Source organism: Malus domestica, chromosome 10, assembly GCF_042453785.1.
Source record: "Malus domestica chromosome 10, GDT2T_hap1".
Lineage (NCBI taxonomy): Eukaryota > Viridiplantae > Streptophyta > Magnoliopsida > Rosales > Rosaceae > Malus > Malus domestica.
In genome coordinates, this window is record NC_091670.1 from 36,179,287 (window position 1) to 36,197,094 (window position 17,808).

At 39.8% G+C, this 17,808-nt stretch overlaps 1 protein-coding gene and 1 pseudogene across 1 annotated transcript; one reads left to right on the forward strand and one right to left on the reverse strand.

Annotated features, from left to right (window-relative positions):
- The first annotated feature begins 4,865 nt into the window (after positions 1 to 4,865).
- Positions 4,866 to 6,374, forward strand: LOC108171771 (wall-associated receptor kinase 5-like). Its single transcript, XM_017328378.2, has one exon. It carries the CDS (start codon positions 4,866 to 4,868, stop codon positions 5,961 to 5,963), a length of 1,098 nt encoding a protein of 365 aa, XP_017183867.2. The 3' UTR covers positions 5,964 to 6,374.
- Positions 6,375 to 7,283: 909 nt separating this feature from the next.
- LOC114827466 (coatomer subunit alpha-2-like) lies at positions 7,284 to 9,546 on the reverse strand (annotated as a pseudogene).
- Between the last annotated feature and the right edge of the window lie 8,262 nt (positions 9,547 to 17,808).

Consider the following 17,808-nt stretch of genomic DNA (forward strand, 5'->3'; position numbering starts at 1 on the left):
TGTTCGACATGTTGGGCTAATTCGTACATGTCCCGAAAGTTTGCCCCCAAGAATTTCTTTTTATATTCGACGTCTAACCCGTTCAAAGCAAGCCTGACGAATTCTACTTCGGGTAAAGGTACTCGGCACCAATTCCTGGCTGACTTGAACCTAGTAAGATAATCCATTGGTGATTCATCAGATGCCTGAGCCATCCTTGCTAACGAAGAAACTGACATCTCCATCCCTGGCCGATAAAACTGCTCATGGAATTTCTCGACCAACTCTTCCCAGTTCTGGACGGAATTGGGGGGTAAATTAATGTACCAAGCGAATGCCGAGCCGGTCAATGAGAAGTTGAACAGCCGTAACTTATGAAAGTCGCTATTAACATCTCCGCATTGCGCGGTAAAACGAGCCACGTGTTCTAACGAAGATAAGGACGATTCACCGGCAAAGAGGCTAAAATCTGGAATCTTGAAGCCTTTAGGGTATCCAAACGTTTCCACGTAAGCCGGGTACGGATGGATAAACTTAGGAAACTTCGGCCCCTTTTTCATGGCCGAGTCAATCATCCGCTGGACTTCGGTCATATCAACAGGTGCTGCTTCACTCCTCTGGTTGGTTCCGTCTGACCCGCTGTTCGACCCTCCACCTTTTTCCAATTCAATTGGTTTGGGGCGAGCAGGAATAGGTTCGGCCGGTACAATTGGTAACGGATTGTTTCCCGGAGGGCAATGCTGGAGAAGATCGGAAGGCCTGCTGCCACCGACTTTACTAAACAACATTTCGAGCAACTTGTTCTGTCGCTCAGCAGAACTGACTATCGCATCATGCAATTTGTCGATGCCTCGACTAAATGTCTGCTCGACTGACCGAGACTGCTCGTCTAGTCGCTTTCGGAGAAACGACCTCGTTGGTGGGTCAGATCCTTCACCACCATCCTCGTCGCAATCTTCTATTATCCCTTCATTGAGAACGCACGTGTTTCTGTTAGGGATCTCTAAACCACGGGGTTGACCGCCGAGATTAACTTCTCTCTCTCGGCGAGTCGCGCTCGTGGACTCAGGTGTCGCAGCGCTAAGGAGGTTCTGCGCCTGTGGCACACTCTGTCCTATGCTCTAACTCGGCAAATCGGCTGTCGACTTTCCCATAGCTGTTTTCTTCTTTACCGATCGTGTTTCAATTGGCATGAACTTCGTAGTTTAGCACTGGGTCCCACCGGGCGTGCCAAAATGTTGACCCTAGAAACTACAAAGGCCTACGTGGCGCGCAGACCGAGTATTTTCTAAGCTAACTACGTCCTTCGGTGATTGCGGGGGGTGCCAACTCGTCGGCCGAGCTCGGCCGAGGAGTAAATTTGATGATGTTGCGTCGAGCGCGCTGCTGACTTCTGTGTCTTGCGATTGCGGCCGAGGAAGGAACAATTCTCGGCCTCTTGGGTTCTAGAGCCTGAAGACAAGGCTGCTAATTTGCGAAGTTCAATCTCAAATTCGGCTGTCAATGTGCCGAATACAGTAACCTGGTAACACCTCACTTCGCCGAGAAGGCTGATGAGATGACCTCGACCAATAGGGATTCGGAAATCCTTCTCGACTGAGACTTGGATAGGTAACCAGTCGTCCTCGCCGCAGTGCTGTTGATGCCAACGGAAGATACTGCGAGACCGACTGACTCTACGGTGACAGAGCTATCTATGCCGACTTAAGATATCACCGGTTGCTTCCACAGTGCTGTTGATGCCAACGGAAGATGTGTCAGCGAAGAAAGGAAAAAGAAAAATCACAAGTTGTGAGAGTTTGCGCAGGGCAATTTTGTATTGATTTTGTAGGGGCTTTTCCTGATGCACAGCGTCCCCTATTTATAGTACTGAACCTTGAGTCCGAGTTTACATCCTACTCGGACTAGGTTTCCCTCTCCGGATCACCTCGACCAATCCTACACCTATTAGGACTATGAACCTAGTCCTTAGCTAAGCTGGATTAATTTCCTGGATATCTGATCCCGTCGAGACTCCCCATTGCACTAGGATTCGTCTTAACCGCCCTAGGTTTGGACTCCCACGGGTTGACCGATCCATGGTCCTTTTGCCGCCCGGCCTCCTGGGCCGAGAGTGATCCTACCCTCGGCCCAAACTATTATTTTGGGCCCAAACAGATGCTCAAGGCAACTCGATCAGATCCAACAGTCCCGAGCTCTGGGTGTCTCCTCCTTACACCATCTCCGAAACCAAAAACGTGTTCGTTGCAGTTGGATGCGACACATATGCGTTTTTTATAGGTTACCGGGGTGAAGAAGAGTACACAACTGGGTGTATGTCCAAATGTGACAATCTTGGCAACGCTATCAATCGGCGGGATACTTGCTCTGGCGTTGGATGTTGCCAAACTAAAATCCCTAGTGGGCTGAAAAATCGGACTGTGACCTTGGGAAGCTTTAACAATTATACATATGTGCTAGACTCCCACCGATGCAGCTACGCGTTCCTTGTGCAAGAAGGCGAGTTCAACTTTAACAGCACGAGTGATCGAGAACTAAACGATACAACCCAGCGTCCGGCAATTATTGATTGGGTAATTGGGAATGAGTCATGTGATATTGCAGCTAAAAACGAGAGCACTTTTGCATGCAAGGCAAATAGCTACTGCCATAATCGGTCTTCAGGGGGCTACATATGCCGGTGCCGGTCAGGTTACGAAGGGAACCCATACCTCCCAGGTGGTTGCCAAGGTAAATAAATCTAGACAGCATTTGACCATTTGATTATTATCATAAAAGATTTTGCGTTCATCAAAACATATTGTATGTATATGTGTATGTATGTATGTATGTATGTAATGTAATGTATGTATGTAGGTCTACTTTTTTTATTATGGTTAAACAAATAAATTTTCAATTTGCTTGACTTTTGTGCATATATGATTTTATTGTTAGGCTTATTGGGGTTGCGCTGAGGGATTCAGCACACTTTTGATCCCTTTATATCTTATTATATGTTGCATAGTACTAGTAGAAAAATAAAAAAAACAGCATTAGTCAGCAAATAATTGCCACTTTTGTTGGGTAGACTATAATATTAGTACAGAAAAATTGTTCATGGTCATAGAAAAAGCATGCACTATGCAGTAGTTTCCTTTTGGAAAAAAAAAAAAGATCAATTGGTAGCTTCATTTCGGCAGTATATCTTTTTTGGGGCGAGAAAGACTCACAAATGTATTTTAACTTCTCCCCAGCCACCATTGTGTCCGGGAATCAAACTCAAGACGTGATGTGTCAAATACAAGCCTAAAATTCGTTCTCAACCATTGATTCACCCAGTGGTGGTTGCACTATGCAGTAATAAGCTATAAAATAATATTTTCTGTTACAGTGGTTTTAAAACATTAAAATAAGAATAAATTAGGATTTCATTTCTCATTTTTCTTTCTCATTAATTGAAACTTTTATTTTTCATTTTTGATCAAGATCATTTGACTTTTGTCCATGTCAATTTTTGAATATTAAATTATTTACATGTCATCATATGTCAATTTTAAAAATAAAAAACTTATGAACCACTTCCAAAATATCTTTTTAGTATTTTTCATACATTTTTATTTTTAATTTTTACCCTTTTTTTAAATTTATACCAATATTCTTTTTAGTTTTAATTTATACCCATAATTTTAAATTTTAATATATACCATATTTTTAATTTAATATGGACCCATATTTCTTTTGGTGAATGTACTCATGCTAATTACATGTATTTATTTTATGTTTTAAAATATATCGATAGTTATTTATTAAAATATACTAAGAATTACCTCCATTAATTTTTTTTGTTAGAACTATGTGAAGAACAATATTACTCTATTATTAATTTTTAAGTAATTATTATATTGAAAATATATGATTTGAATTTGTTTAAATTTCATAATTTGTGGGATAATGAATGCATAGAAGCAAATGTTAAATCCCTTAAATAATGCTAGGAATCTCAATCAAAATATTTAAATAAACAAGGTTTTAATATAACAATTAGGTTGACTAGAGATCAGAATCAAAATGACCCTTATCATTAAAATAATATGTAAGCTTAGCTGATGATGCCAAAGTAGTCACCAATTAGCCACGGATGCTGTTGCTCGGTGAAGATATAATGTCCACAAGCTAATAGTAATTGTACCCAATTACTAAATTTTCCGTGGATTGTCAAATCTGTGGGTTCATGAACTGTTTCCTTTAACATTTTTTTAGTAGCGAGTTGTTAACAAAAAGTCTCAATAGTGGAATTTAATTTTCACCCTTCATGGATTTAATTCATTCTTTTGCTGTTCAGATATTGATGAGTGCAAGGCTCCAGACTCCTGCGGTAATGGAACCTGCATAAATAAAGCGGGAGGTCATTCTTGTCTATGTCCGAAAGGGTACATATACGATCCGGATGAAAAAAGTTGCATCAAGGACAATGGTCGAGCGGACAATGGTCGAGCAAAGCTCAGTCTCCCGCTTATTATTTCACTAGGTATGCATTTGTTAGTTTTACTGTAATTTTTTCTTTAGGCGCTTGTTTTTACATCGCCTCTGGATTTAAAGATGAATGTTCTTAACTAACTCAGCTGCAAATCTCTTACTTTAGGTTGTTAATTTATTATTTACATGTCATATCATATAGTCCTAGTCTAAAATTCAAAACTTCCTATTTATCTTTGAACAATTGCACTCAAATTTTATTTACTTTACCCACTTTTAGATCCAAAACTTTCACACATACTTATATCAGAAGTGTTCTCTGGAAGATAGGTTTTTAATCAATATTGTCAATAATGTACCAATCGAATCAATACGTACACTTTGTTTTTGACATGATATCAAAATTAACATCGACACCTTGTCAATAACATATGGAGAGTATGTCTTGCCTAGAGATTACTTACATATGTGTCAATAACATATGGAGAGTCATCTTTGCAGGTGCCAGTGGAGGCTTCTTGCTTTTACTAAGTGCTTCTTGGATATATTGGGGAATGCAAAGAAGAAAGTTCCTCAAACTCAAAGCAAAATACTTTAAAGAAAATGGTGGCTTATTGTTACAACAAAAAATTGCTAGTCAAGGAGGCTCTGTGGAGACAACAAAAATTTTCACGGCAGAAGAACTTGAGAAGGCAACAAACAATTACCATGAAAGTAGAATCCTTGGTGAAGGAGGCTATGGAATAGTTTACAAAGGAATATTAGCAGCAGATAACAATAAAGTGGTTGCCATAAAAAAGTCTAAAATTTGTGTCCCAACGCAGAAGGAGCAGTTTGTCAATGAGTTGATTGTTCTTTCTCAAATCAACCATAGAAATGTGGTGAGGTTATTGGGTTGTTGTTTGGAGTTAGAAGTTCCTCTACTAGTTTACGAGTTTGTCGCTCACGGCACTCTCTTTGAGCACATACATGGCAAAAAGAGGAAAGGATCATCATTTTCATTAGAATTACGACTCAAGATAGCAGCTGAAACTGCTGGAGCACTAGCATACTTACACTCCTCAGCTCTGATGCAAATCATACATCGAGATGTGAAAGCGACAAATATACTGTTAGATGAAAATTACATTGCAAAAGTGTCTGACTTTGGAGCTTCACGATTGATTCCTCTTGATCAAGCCCAACTTACAACTTTAGTGCAGGGAACATTCGGATACTTAGACCCTGAATACTTCCTCACGAATCAACTAACAGATAAGAGTGACGTCTATAGCTTTGGAGTTGTCCTTATGGAGCTACTAACAAGCAAAGTGGCACTTGCTTTTGACAGGCCTGAGCAAGAGAGAAACCTAGCAAATTTCTTTGTTTGTTTAATGAAGGAGGATCGCCTGAATGAAATTCTCGATGATGACATACTCAACGAGAGAAACATCGAGACAATAAAAACAGTGGCCAATCTGGCAAAAAGATGTGTAAGGTTAAAAGGGGAGGACATGCCAACAATGAAAGAAGTTGCCATGGAGCTGTAAGGAATGAGAATTACAGAAAAGCATCCATGGGGAAAAGCTGAAATTTGTTCAGAAGAGACTGAGTGCTTACTTGGGCCAGGTAACTCAGATGCTTATCCTGTGGATGTTAGAGCTAATTGTGGTCCTAGTACTACTACAACTATTGGGTATGACAGCATGCAGATCCAGATGTTAATTCCACATGATGATGGAAGATAATTCACTGCTTCATATAATCAACTCAACATTGTTTATCATTCTAGCCATAGTGAAATAGTGTTATTTTTCATCACAGACTGTAAGTGTAGCCGCATTAGCTAGAGCCAATGTGCTTCCTCTGTACCCTCGAGTTTGAATTTTTCTTTTGCTGTAGTTTAGATTTAGTTGAAAGTAAAGTATCGCTTGTATAAAATAAAATACTATTATTCATCATTTTGACATGTTTTTATTTAGGGTATGTATCAGAGCATTAGGTGGTGGAGATCCCAACTTTTGCACGTAAGAAGTGGCCCAACACCCAAAAACTATAGCTAATTTCTTCTTCAAAATAAGTATGAGTTTGGAAGATCCCGAGTTACATGCTTATGACATTCCGTACTTAATTAGTGTATATGATAATTAATTGTTAATATGGTAGTGAGAAATATTTCAAAAAATAAAGTTATAGAAAGAAAAAAAAATCCCCGTATATCAACTACTAAAGTCGGTGAAGTAATAGGTAAGTGCGTGCAAAAGTGAACTTTTTTTTTCCTTGGCTTTCTAAGTGTTTTTTTTTAATTATCTGGTACCAAAGTATTTCAAAGGAAATGGTGGCTTGTTGTTACAACAACGACTCGCGAGTCAACGAGGAGGGATCGATGGAGACAACAACAATCTTTACAGCAGAAGGACTTGAGAAGGCCACAGACTACCACCATGAGAGCAGAAGAACTTAAGGCAGTGGTTGCCCTAGAAAAGTCGAAAATCGGAGCTTCAACCCAAATGTGGTGAAGCTTCATCAGCAGGAGAACTCTTTGATCATCTTCATAGCATAAAGAGCAAAGAATCAACGCTTTCACGGGAGTTACGACTGAAGATCGCAGCAGAAACTGCCGGAGCACTGGCGTACTTGCACTCCTCCACCTCCATGCCAATCATACACCAAGATGTGAATATAATTGGCAGAAAGTTACTCAGGCACACAAGAAATGAAATACATTCCAAACACAACATATTCAAAATCCAGGCAGATTGATATTTCTCGGATGGAATTCAAAAACGAGTTTTAACACGAAAATGGTGTCTACAATATATGAGGTTTCAAAGTTACAAATCCAGGCAGATTGATATTTCTCGGATTGATAATCTACCAACTCAATCTAATTTGTTTATTTTCAAAAGTCACAAGAATCACCTAGACCAAAATGCTCAACCTGTTCATTACAGCGAAATCATGATCACGTACCTTGAAATAAAATTTGAAATAGAAATACAAGAGAAGCACACAACCTAATCAAATTGCGTTCTTTAACATAGAAACCCTGCTCAAGGAGATGATAAAACTAACATAACCGTTGTCGGACTTGAAGGTTGGAAAAATTGCTCCCACTTGAGCAGCAGGAGATCATCTTATCTGGGTAGGAGAACAGAGCAAACCAGATGCATCTGATCCAACCACTGAAAGATCACAAAAGAACAGAGCTTCCCTTCCTGGTCCGGAACAAACCGAGAACTGCAGTATGGGCATGACACATCCTTCTGTCCACGGTAAATAGGCAAGTATGTTGCCCCACAAACGACAAATGGGTTTCTGAAATCATAGTTTAGCTGGGTTGCATCAGTCATGTTCTTTTCGGCAGCTTGCAGGATTTGTCTTGCAGTCTTTGCATGGTTTTCAATGGTGGGGTTGGTTTCCAAAAGTCGCCTGGCAAAGTTAGCTGCCGTGTTGAGATTACCAGCCTTATAGCAAACACTCATGGCATTTAGTAATGCAAGTCTCAAGTGAGGCATCTGAAGGTTGCAGTGGGTGAAGTAAGCAGCTAGCTCCTGTTGGCGAACCGGATCGCCTTTAAGTTCCTTCCTCTTAATCTCCATCTTCAAACCTAGAACATACTCCTTTACAATGATAATTAATTCTTTTACTTCATCAACCTCTCTCTTTGAATCAACTACGATCAGAGGAATAGTATACAGAATACCAAGGAGAAGACGTAAAGCATCAGCAAATTTCCCTTGCGTTGTGGCCTTGTAACCCGCCTTAAGCTTCTCTTCTAGCTCTGAGAATTTAAATACAAGAGCAGGAGGACCCCTAACTTTAGGTGTAGCTGATTCACTCCATCCCCTCTCAATGGCCACGGTGAGCACATGAGCTGCCGAGAAGGCATGTAGATACATATGACTGCCCATGTGTAAATCGAGAAATAATTGTCTCAAGGGATCAAAGTTCTTTACACCCAGCTCCCTGCTCAACAAACGCATTGCAATATCGAAATTCCCAGCAGTAGCATGTTCAGCAACAAGAGATGATTTCTGGGACCAGGTTTGGCTTACAGGCATACCTGGAGTTGGGGCAACAAACACAGAAGAACGGGCATTGCTGGCAGTTTTTGGAGTATCAATCTCAGGTGGAAGTTCAAGATCGCATCCAGCACTGCACTGATGTCTCCATTTGGAATATTGTCCACGTCAACAAGATCCAACTCCTCTCCCCAATCAGCATCTGCAGCCTCTTCATAATCTTCCTCAATATTCTTGCCCACATTATCAAGACCACCCTCAAATATTCCTCTCATGACCCTCAACAAGGGCCAATCTCCTCCGCAGATGATTGGCATTGGTGGTAACAAAAGAGACGGAGATTTCACCTTGGGTAAAACAGGAACATTATCTCCCAGTTCAGCCGCCAAACGTTCGGCAATATCATGGAGCCCATGAATTTGCATTACCCTGACGAAGGGCCTCCACTCCCAATCGATACCAGTGATCTTTCTCATCAATTTCCTTGGCAGAAGCAACAGCAATCTGGATGTTCCCGCTCCCTAGTGCCAAGTTGAAGCGAGTCCTCTCATCCTTCACAAAATGAAGGGCAACCTCAGGGAAACCTTTCTGCTGTAGATATGCAATCATGGCCTGGCCACAGAGCTCAGAACTCCTTATCATGCTCATAACCTGGTCATACCTCTTCTTCAGTAAGGATAACTTGAAAACATATTCTGTTGCATCAACAACAATGGCACAGTTCTTCCCATCTCGATCCAAGCAATGTATGGTGTTTCCATACACTTTTGTTATATATACGGGAACGTCGAGGGTCCTGATGATTCCACTATCCCCATTAGGAAGGCAGTATTTGATGTGGTTCAAGGTTGTATATATGAAGACGCCATTGTCATCCCAAGCTCCACTCTTTACACTAATGCACTAGCTTCTTATTTGCTATCACAATTGAATGTTTGCTCGGTAAAGCAATGCTCTCCATGTCATTTGACCAAACAATATACCTTACGAAAGGAGTTTGAAGCTCCCCAACAATAGTTCTCTGCTGCAGGTCAAAAATAATGACTCTGTCCTCTGCCCTGCACAGCAAGTTTCCAGTTCCAGCATAAAATATTGTTGTGCGGAAGCATCAAATATGAAACCAATAAGCTACAACAGCAAAATATGACAAGACAAGCAATCCAAATGACACAAGGATTTATACTGGTTCGGCATAAGCCTACGTCCAGTTTCGAGACGGCGAGGAAATTCCACTAATATCAAAATGGAAATTACAAATTGAGTTTTAACTCTATTTGTAATCTCCTTTTGATATTAGTGGAATTTCTCCGCCGTCTCGGAACTGGACGTAGGTTTACGCCGAACCAGTATAAATCCTTGTGTCATTTGGATTATTTGTCTTATCATATTTTGCCGTTGTAGTTTATTGGTTTCATATTTGACGCTTCCGCACAACAAGTGGTATCAGAGCTCTGGGTTTCGACTTGGGGCTTTGTACTAATATGTCTATGAAACCTTCGAATATGTCGGTGAAATATGATATTGAAAAATTCAATGGGAGAAATGATTTTAGCCTGTGGCGGGTTAAGATGCGAGCTGTGCTAGTTCAACAAGGGTTGCTTAAGGCGCTACAGGGTGTGGAGGCCTTGCCACAAGATTGGTCTGCTGAAGAAAAAGAAGACACTTTGAATCGAGCATATAGTGCAATTATGTTATCACTATCTGATGAAGTTCTTCGTGAGATGGAAAATGAAACTACTGCAGCTGGTTTGTGGCTTAAGTTGGAGAGTATATACATGACCAAATCCCTCACCAATCGTTTGTATTTGAAGCAACGTTTGTACACTCTCCGTATGACTGAAGGTACACCTATTCAAAACCATCTTGATGAGTTTAATAAGGTTATTATGGATTTGAAAAGTATGGATAATAAAATTGATGATGAGGATCAATCTTTGATTTTGTTGTGTTCTTTACCTCCTTCGTATGCGAATTTTGTTGAAACTTTGTTATATGGGAGAGATTATATTTGTATGGAGAATGTAAAAGCCGCTTTGAATTCAAGAGAGTTAAAGAACAAAGTATTTGGAAATTTGAATGATTCTCATTCTGAGGCTTTTATAGCAAGAGGCAGAGATAGGGAATATGGTTCAGGTAGTAATAAAGGAAATTTGAGATCGAAGTCTAAGACCAGAAACAACACATGCAACTATTGTCGCAAGGAAGGGCATTGGAAAGTTGATTGCCCAAAACTGAAAGATAATGTTGGTGTGAGTGCGAATGTCGTCGATGACGACTTCGACTTTGTTCTATGATGACAGTTGGCTACACCAGATTTGAAATAAAAAAAATAAAAAAAAAAGAAAAAAAGAAGAAAGGGAATCTGGTGTTGTGGGTACTCTTAAATCTCTTTGCTACATATGGAGATTTAAGATTTTGTAAGGATTCTTTGTTATGATTTGAGAAAGTTGCTTAGTAGCCTCTATGTATGTTTGTGTTATGTCAGTTGCTCTTCATCGGTGTTTTTATTGTTTTGGATATTGGTATGGTTTTGCTTTTTTTTGGTAAAGTTGAATTCAGTGAGGGCCAATTTGTTAAGTTCTGCAAGTTTGGATAGTGAGACACCACACTATTTTGGAGACACCACATGCACTGCAGAACATTTGTGTGGAACCCTCTTGTAGAAGGCAAGTTATATGCTTTCTAACTTTGTTTGGTCTATGGACATTTGGTTGGATTTGTTTACCATTGCTATTTGGTCTGTTGGTCTCCATCATCTGCAATTAGTTTTCTTGAAGACTCCAGTTGAGGTATGATTTTGGATCTTTAGCTGATTATTTGAATTTGAAATTTTGGTTGACCTGTTGGTGCTCATGTGATGATGGTAAACTTGAGTGAAAGGCATATTTTTTGTTGTGGTATGTGAGACCTTGTTGCCAAATTTGTAATCAGTTTTGACTTGGAGAATGTGCCATGCTATGTGAATGAGTCTATTGGTGCAGTTTAAGACCATGGTGTTTATGAGCAGGTGGAGTTCGTTGTGTGTCCAACTTTGGTATGGTGTGCTTGATCTTTTGTTGGTGATATTGAAGAATTTCAGTTCTTCGTTTGAATCACCTTTTGTTTTGATCAAGGCACTTATGGTTTGCAAATTTGGAGACGACGGTAGAGAAATGGTCTACTTTTGTTGGCTTTGGTACAATTTGAGTCGAGGTGGAGATCATTATGAGTACCGAGAGCTTGTGGAATTTGATTTAGCTTCCGTTGTCTCTAGTTCGTATTTTGGGTGCTTATGATGATTGTTGAGTCGACTCTGTGTTGCTTTCGAGAATTTCGCCAAGGTGGAGATTGTTGGATTTTGTGGCTCAATACTTCTTGGGCCTTTAGTTTTTTGTCTCAAGCCCAAATAGGTTTGGCCTTTTGTTACCCATTTGAAAGCCACATGGCAGCTAGGGTTTAATTAAAAGGCACCAGCCTTATATAAGGCAATTCATGCCTTTTGGTAAAAAAAGAGAGCATAAACTCAGCGGCAGCAGATAGCAGAAAACAGAGAGCAGCCGATAGAGAAGAAAACAAAGTGCTGCTGTTTTACTGTTCTCCATTTGTGCAATCATTCATTCAAAGATATATTGCTACATTTTGTGGCTTTTGGGAGAGAAGGATTTGGTATGTGTTTCTTCTTCTCCATTTGTTCTTTGTATGAGTGAAAGCTATTGGGTGTATGTGAGATTTGGGTTTGAGTGTTGAACTCTATTTGTAATCTCCTTTTGATATTAGTGGAATTTCCCCGCCGTATCGGAACTGGACGTAAGCTTACGCCGAACCAGTATAAATCCTTGTGTCATTTGGATTATTTGTCTTATCATATTTTGCCGTTGTAGTTTATTGGTTTCATATTTGACGTTTCCGCACAACAAATATTGCATCAGCAACAATAGGTAGGGCACTCTTCCTGAAAATCTCATTTTTCAGATTTTTAACTATAACTTGGTGCTCTTTTCAAGCACTGCAAACCTATTTCGAGCCGCGAACACAGCTGGGCCTCCGATTCCTCTTTTTGCCTCCTGCGCAGTATCACCCCGACCAAAGCTATCTTTGGGTATAACGTATAGTTCATAAGACCCCCCTTCCATATCTGAACATATCAAAGCAGCATTTTCTGTAGGGCTGTAAGATAGTGTCTTTGCCCCTTGATTCAAGTTGGAAGAACCACGATGTGAATATATCAAAAGAACAGGTGTAAATATATCAAATTTACATGGTGGCATAGACGTAAATATATCAAAAGAACAGGCGGTGGCAATTTTGCAAAATAAAATGAAATCCGGCCAAATTCACTGTTCAGGTGAACAGTGCAATTGGATTTCTTACTTTAGACTAAAGTAATGATCTATTAAACTTCTTAATGTCAGGAGAAATTTTTCATTGTTACTGAAACATGAGGGGTATATCAAGTATTTTTATGCAAGTGGTGAAAATTTTATTTTTTAAGTTATTAACTTTTTAATACACATATCACACCATTAGTATAGTGACAAGTGATGTATCATCCCGTATTCCGATCACACTAAAAAATCTGTCTAAGAACGGTGTAAGTCTATGTTTTAAGATTAAAAACAAGGAAAAGTTAGATCGTAACAAAGACCTTATCAACCTTCTATACGTTTCTAGAAAAACAAGAAAACAATATCTTCAATTTCATTTTTTCAGAAACCAATAAAACGTTGATAAGTTCTTGCTCCACCATCTATCTTTTCTTTCCTGTTTTTACTCAAAATACACAGACTATGTAGCCCTCACAAAAGTATTTAAATGACGGAAATTTTATTTGAACCCATATTTTGTATCTCAACATCCAGCTTATTTTTTTATACCCATATTGTATTTGATTTATCTATCATTATCTCTTTACACCCAACGTTATTTCCAAAACAGCCATTACTTATCAAAACTCAACTCAATCAAACTTCTTTTTACACCCATAAAAAATAAAACCCTAACCAGTCCATCATCTTCATGGAGCAAATCTCCTTCTCTCTCTTTAAAAAATCCTTCCATCTCCCATGGTTGTCATTCTGCACCCCATCTACTCCTTTGTAGTCATCAAAACATCTTCCTCTTCCTTTTCTTCATCATTTGACATCTCTAAATTTCTAGAGCATTAATTAGCTTAATAATTGGTATGTGTTCAATCGATTGGTTCAATTTTTACGTATTGATTCCTTTTCCTTTTCAATTAAATGAGCTTTTGGTTATAGTGTTTAATGAGTTTGGTATGTTTTAATTAAATGAGAATCTTCTAGACTCTATATTCCTATATGTGGTAGAAAAATGGGTACGTCCATGATAACTTTTGGTAAATTAATGAATATTTTTAACCGTTGATAGTTTTTTTTTTTTTTTGTCGAAATATGCATGAAACACACACATTTGTCCCTTCATGCCACTTGGTTATAAGCAAACATCATGCAAACATCTAACTTACTAATGCTATCGCTTGACTTAAAAAAAAATCGAAATGTATGTAGTGGATAAACACAATCTCAAACTTTAATTGAACTCACATAACAACGATAAATAAAGGCATTATCACAACTTAGGGGTGGTGAGCAATCCCATTAAAATAGAACTTAATATATACGTATTAAAAACAAAAACAAATTGATGCAAAATCTCCCGACGACTAATACTATTCCAAGTCATGCATGAAACATACACATGTCCCTTCATGCCACTTGATTATAAGCAAACATCATGCATGCACAAGTTATTTACTAATTAGTATTACTACTATTCAGCTATCATGACCCTTTTTTTTCTGTTACTCATACGCCCAAGACATTGTAAATAATGTTGATTATTCAAAACGAATAGATTTATAATTTCTAGTATCTAATAAATATCCAGATTAAAAATATTCATCAATCTACAAAATTTCCTCATGGAGGTACCCATTTTTTTGCCACAGATACCAATATAGAGGCTAAAAGACAATACGATATTAAATTCATATGTGGTCGAGATATTTATGAATTTAATCATTAAAATGCATAAGCTCAATTATACATTCAAGTTAGATCAATTCCCGAAGTTTTAGTCAACAATAAAACTGCTTACCTATGAGTTCACCTATAAAACATGCAAAAGCGATATACTTTTTAACCACAGTTATATGTGTTTGTACCATACTTAGGGCATTCGTATTTAGATCTCGTATAAATACTCGGGAGACTCAAATGTAATTATGTAATAAATGAAGGGGCAAATATGTAATAAGTAAGGAGCCCTTATTCTATAAAAGGGCCTCATCACCCTCACAATCCTCAAGCTTCACTTTCACATTACAAAGCTCTCATCCTCACATACAGAGGCCAAGTTTTAGGCCATGGGAGGAGAGCACACAGAAAATAGGCTAAAGAGCGCATTGCCACTAGCCTTCTTGTATATTCGCCATTCAGAATGAAACAATATCAACATCAGTGTGGACGTAGCCCAAACATTGGGGTGAACCACTATACATCTTGTGTTCTTTACTTTCTTGCAGATTCACGGTCGGATTTACGTTGTTCCGATACCCTTCCGGTTTTGTGCATCAACATTTGGCGCCGTCTGTGGGAAACGATACAAAAAGCTGTGTCGGTTCTCTTTCATTTTTTCACCTCCATCGTGAATCTGCAAAAACCAACCCAAGGCTTTCCAGAAAACCCACGGAGCCACCTCCTCTCTCAGTCAGTCGCACACAAAAACCAATTTGCAAACCCAAAGAAAACATTTCCTCGTTTGGTTGCGGCTGTCCTCTCTCATTCTCTCGTCGTGTTGCTTTCTTTTTCTCTCCCAGTAAGAGCCTCACGTCACATAACTTGAAACCAACTCTTGTAATTAGCACTTCTCTGAGATTCATGAAAGCGGAAAGCTCGAGAGAGAGAGAGAGAAAGAAAGCTTAGAGAGAGAGAAAGAACCGATGGCTCTGAGTCTGAATTCAATGCTGACCTTCTTGTTTCACAACCTCACTGCCAAGTCCCACAATCTCAGATCTCCCAAAATCTTCATGGCCTCCACTCTTCAGTCATCCACTAAAGAGACTGAGTTCAATCGGGTTCTCCGCCTCTCTCCGCTTGTGTTCTTAAACCGAGTAGTGAGTTTAATGTGTTTGGAAGAAATCCAGCAGACAAGGAAAGCAAGCAGCTTAAGAGGTTGTTGAGGAACAGAGTTTCAGCACAGCAAGCAAGGGAGAGGAATAAGGCATATTTCACACTTCCCCTAACAGAAATAGCCGATCCCAACCGCCATCGGATTTCAAATCCACTCTGAGAACAAATGGTGGAGAGTGGGAGCGAGACCGCCGCCGGAGCTAAACCCAAACGAAAACCAATCGTATGGCTGGGGATTTTCCTCATCTCCCACAGTTTCTTCTTCAGTATCGTTTTCTCCGCCGCCAGGGTGGTGGCTCTCTCGCTGCTTCCGGTTCTCGTTAAGAACACTTACATTTTCGAGAATGCCCTCATGCCTGGCTCTGCGGCATCTACGCTTTCGAATCAGAAGGTTGCAGAGGCAAGCAGATTGGTTAATGATTTGACCTCTTCGAATTCGAAGCCTCTCGTTTCAGCAATTAGAAGGGGAGCCGCCTTGGCAGCCTGCCTTTCCTGAGCAAGACGTACGACATGGTGGACGACCCGATTACCAACCTGATCGTATCCTGGAGCTCCACCAACAGCAGCTTCGTGGTTTGGAACCTGCCGGAGTTCGCTAGGGACCTCCTGCAACTCTGGGCTTCTCTAGGACCTCCTTTCAAGAATCTGGTACCCAATAAACCGGTTCAGAATAACCCAGTTCAAACTCGGGTTTTGGACTCCGAGAAAAAGATGATGCTGCAGACAGATGACCCACGGGAGAACATGCAAAAGGGGAAAATCATTTATGGGTCGTCTTCCATTTGAGGGATCCAGCTGAAATAAGCTTTCCCATCCATTGTTCTCACTTTCTTCGAATTCCCTTCTACTCATTCCTCTCGGCGCAGAGACAGACTGTAAAGATTAATTGGGTGCACATGCATGATAGCAGCGCACAAACAGACAGAAAGCAGAAAACAGAAAGCGAAAGCGAAAGCAAAGCAGAAAAAACCGAGAAAAAGCATAAAGCAAAAATGAGGCTTTCCTCTGCGAGAGCACATGGGGACACTGCAAAAGCAAGGAATAAACACCCACACTACAAAAGTAAGGAATAAACACCCCATCAGAATGATGTGATTTACTTTTCTTGTTTTTGAATGATGTGATTTATTTTTCTTATCTTTCGGAGATATCTGTATAACCCTATCAGAAGGTAATAATAAAATAAAATAAAATAAAATAAACGGCAAGCCCAAAGTAATGGGCTGGAATGTTCTGTGAAAGGCGAAGGCCCATATGCCCAAAAAAGCCAGGCTTCTATTATCACCAATCAGGTGATCAAAAGTACGTCGAGTACTCCAAATTTATTCTGCAGCCTGCCGCTAGTATCACCAACCAGGTGATCAAAAGTACGCCCAGTACTCCAAAATTATTCGGCACCATGCCGCTATTATCACCAACCAGGTGATCAAAAGTGATCAAAAGTACGCCCAGTACTCTAAAATTATTCGGCAGCTTGCCGTTATTATCACCAACCAGGTGATCAAAAGTACGTCCAGTACTCCAAAATTATACATGAGCATCACTCATGTCAATCATACATAAACATTTATGAGCATCACTCATGTCAATCATACATAAACATTCATGAATATCATTCATGTCAACATTTATGAGCATCATTCATGTCAACATTCATGAGCATCACTCATGTCAACATTCATGAGCATCACTCATGTCAACATTCATGAGCATCACTCATATAAACATTCATGAGCATTACTCATGTCAATCAGCTTCGAAAGCTTCATTTACAGAGCTCCAGCTTCGAGAGCTTCATTTACGAAGCTCCAGCTTTCAAAGCTTCATTTACAAAAGCTCTATCTTCAAAGCTTCACTTGCAAAGCTTCACCTACAAAGCTTCAGTGCAGGGTATACAAATACCGCCTCCGAACAACCGCCACTTCGGCCCATACATGGTTCGAATTTGAAGTCTCCAGCCAACAGACTCTATTGACTGAAGACTTGGGGGACTACACTATGTACCATATATTGGGCCTCATAAAAAATACTTGGGGGACTTAGCCCATTATTTATGTACTGAGGAGTGAACCCTTATTCTATAAAAGGGACTCTCTCACTTTCATTAGAGAGCACCCATTATTCATGTACTGAGGAACGAACCCTTATTCTATAAAAGGGACTCCCTCACCTTCATTAGAGGGCATCGCCGCCAGCTGAGCAACTGCCTCGCCGCGAGCATCACTCCTAACCCATCACTC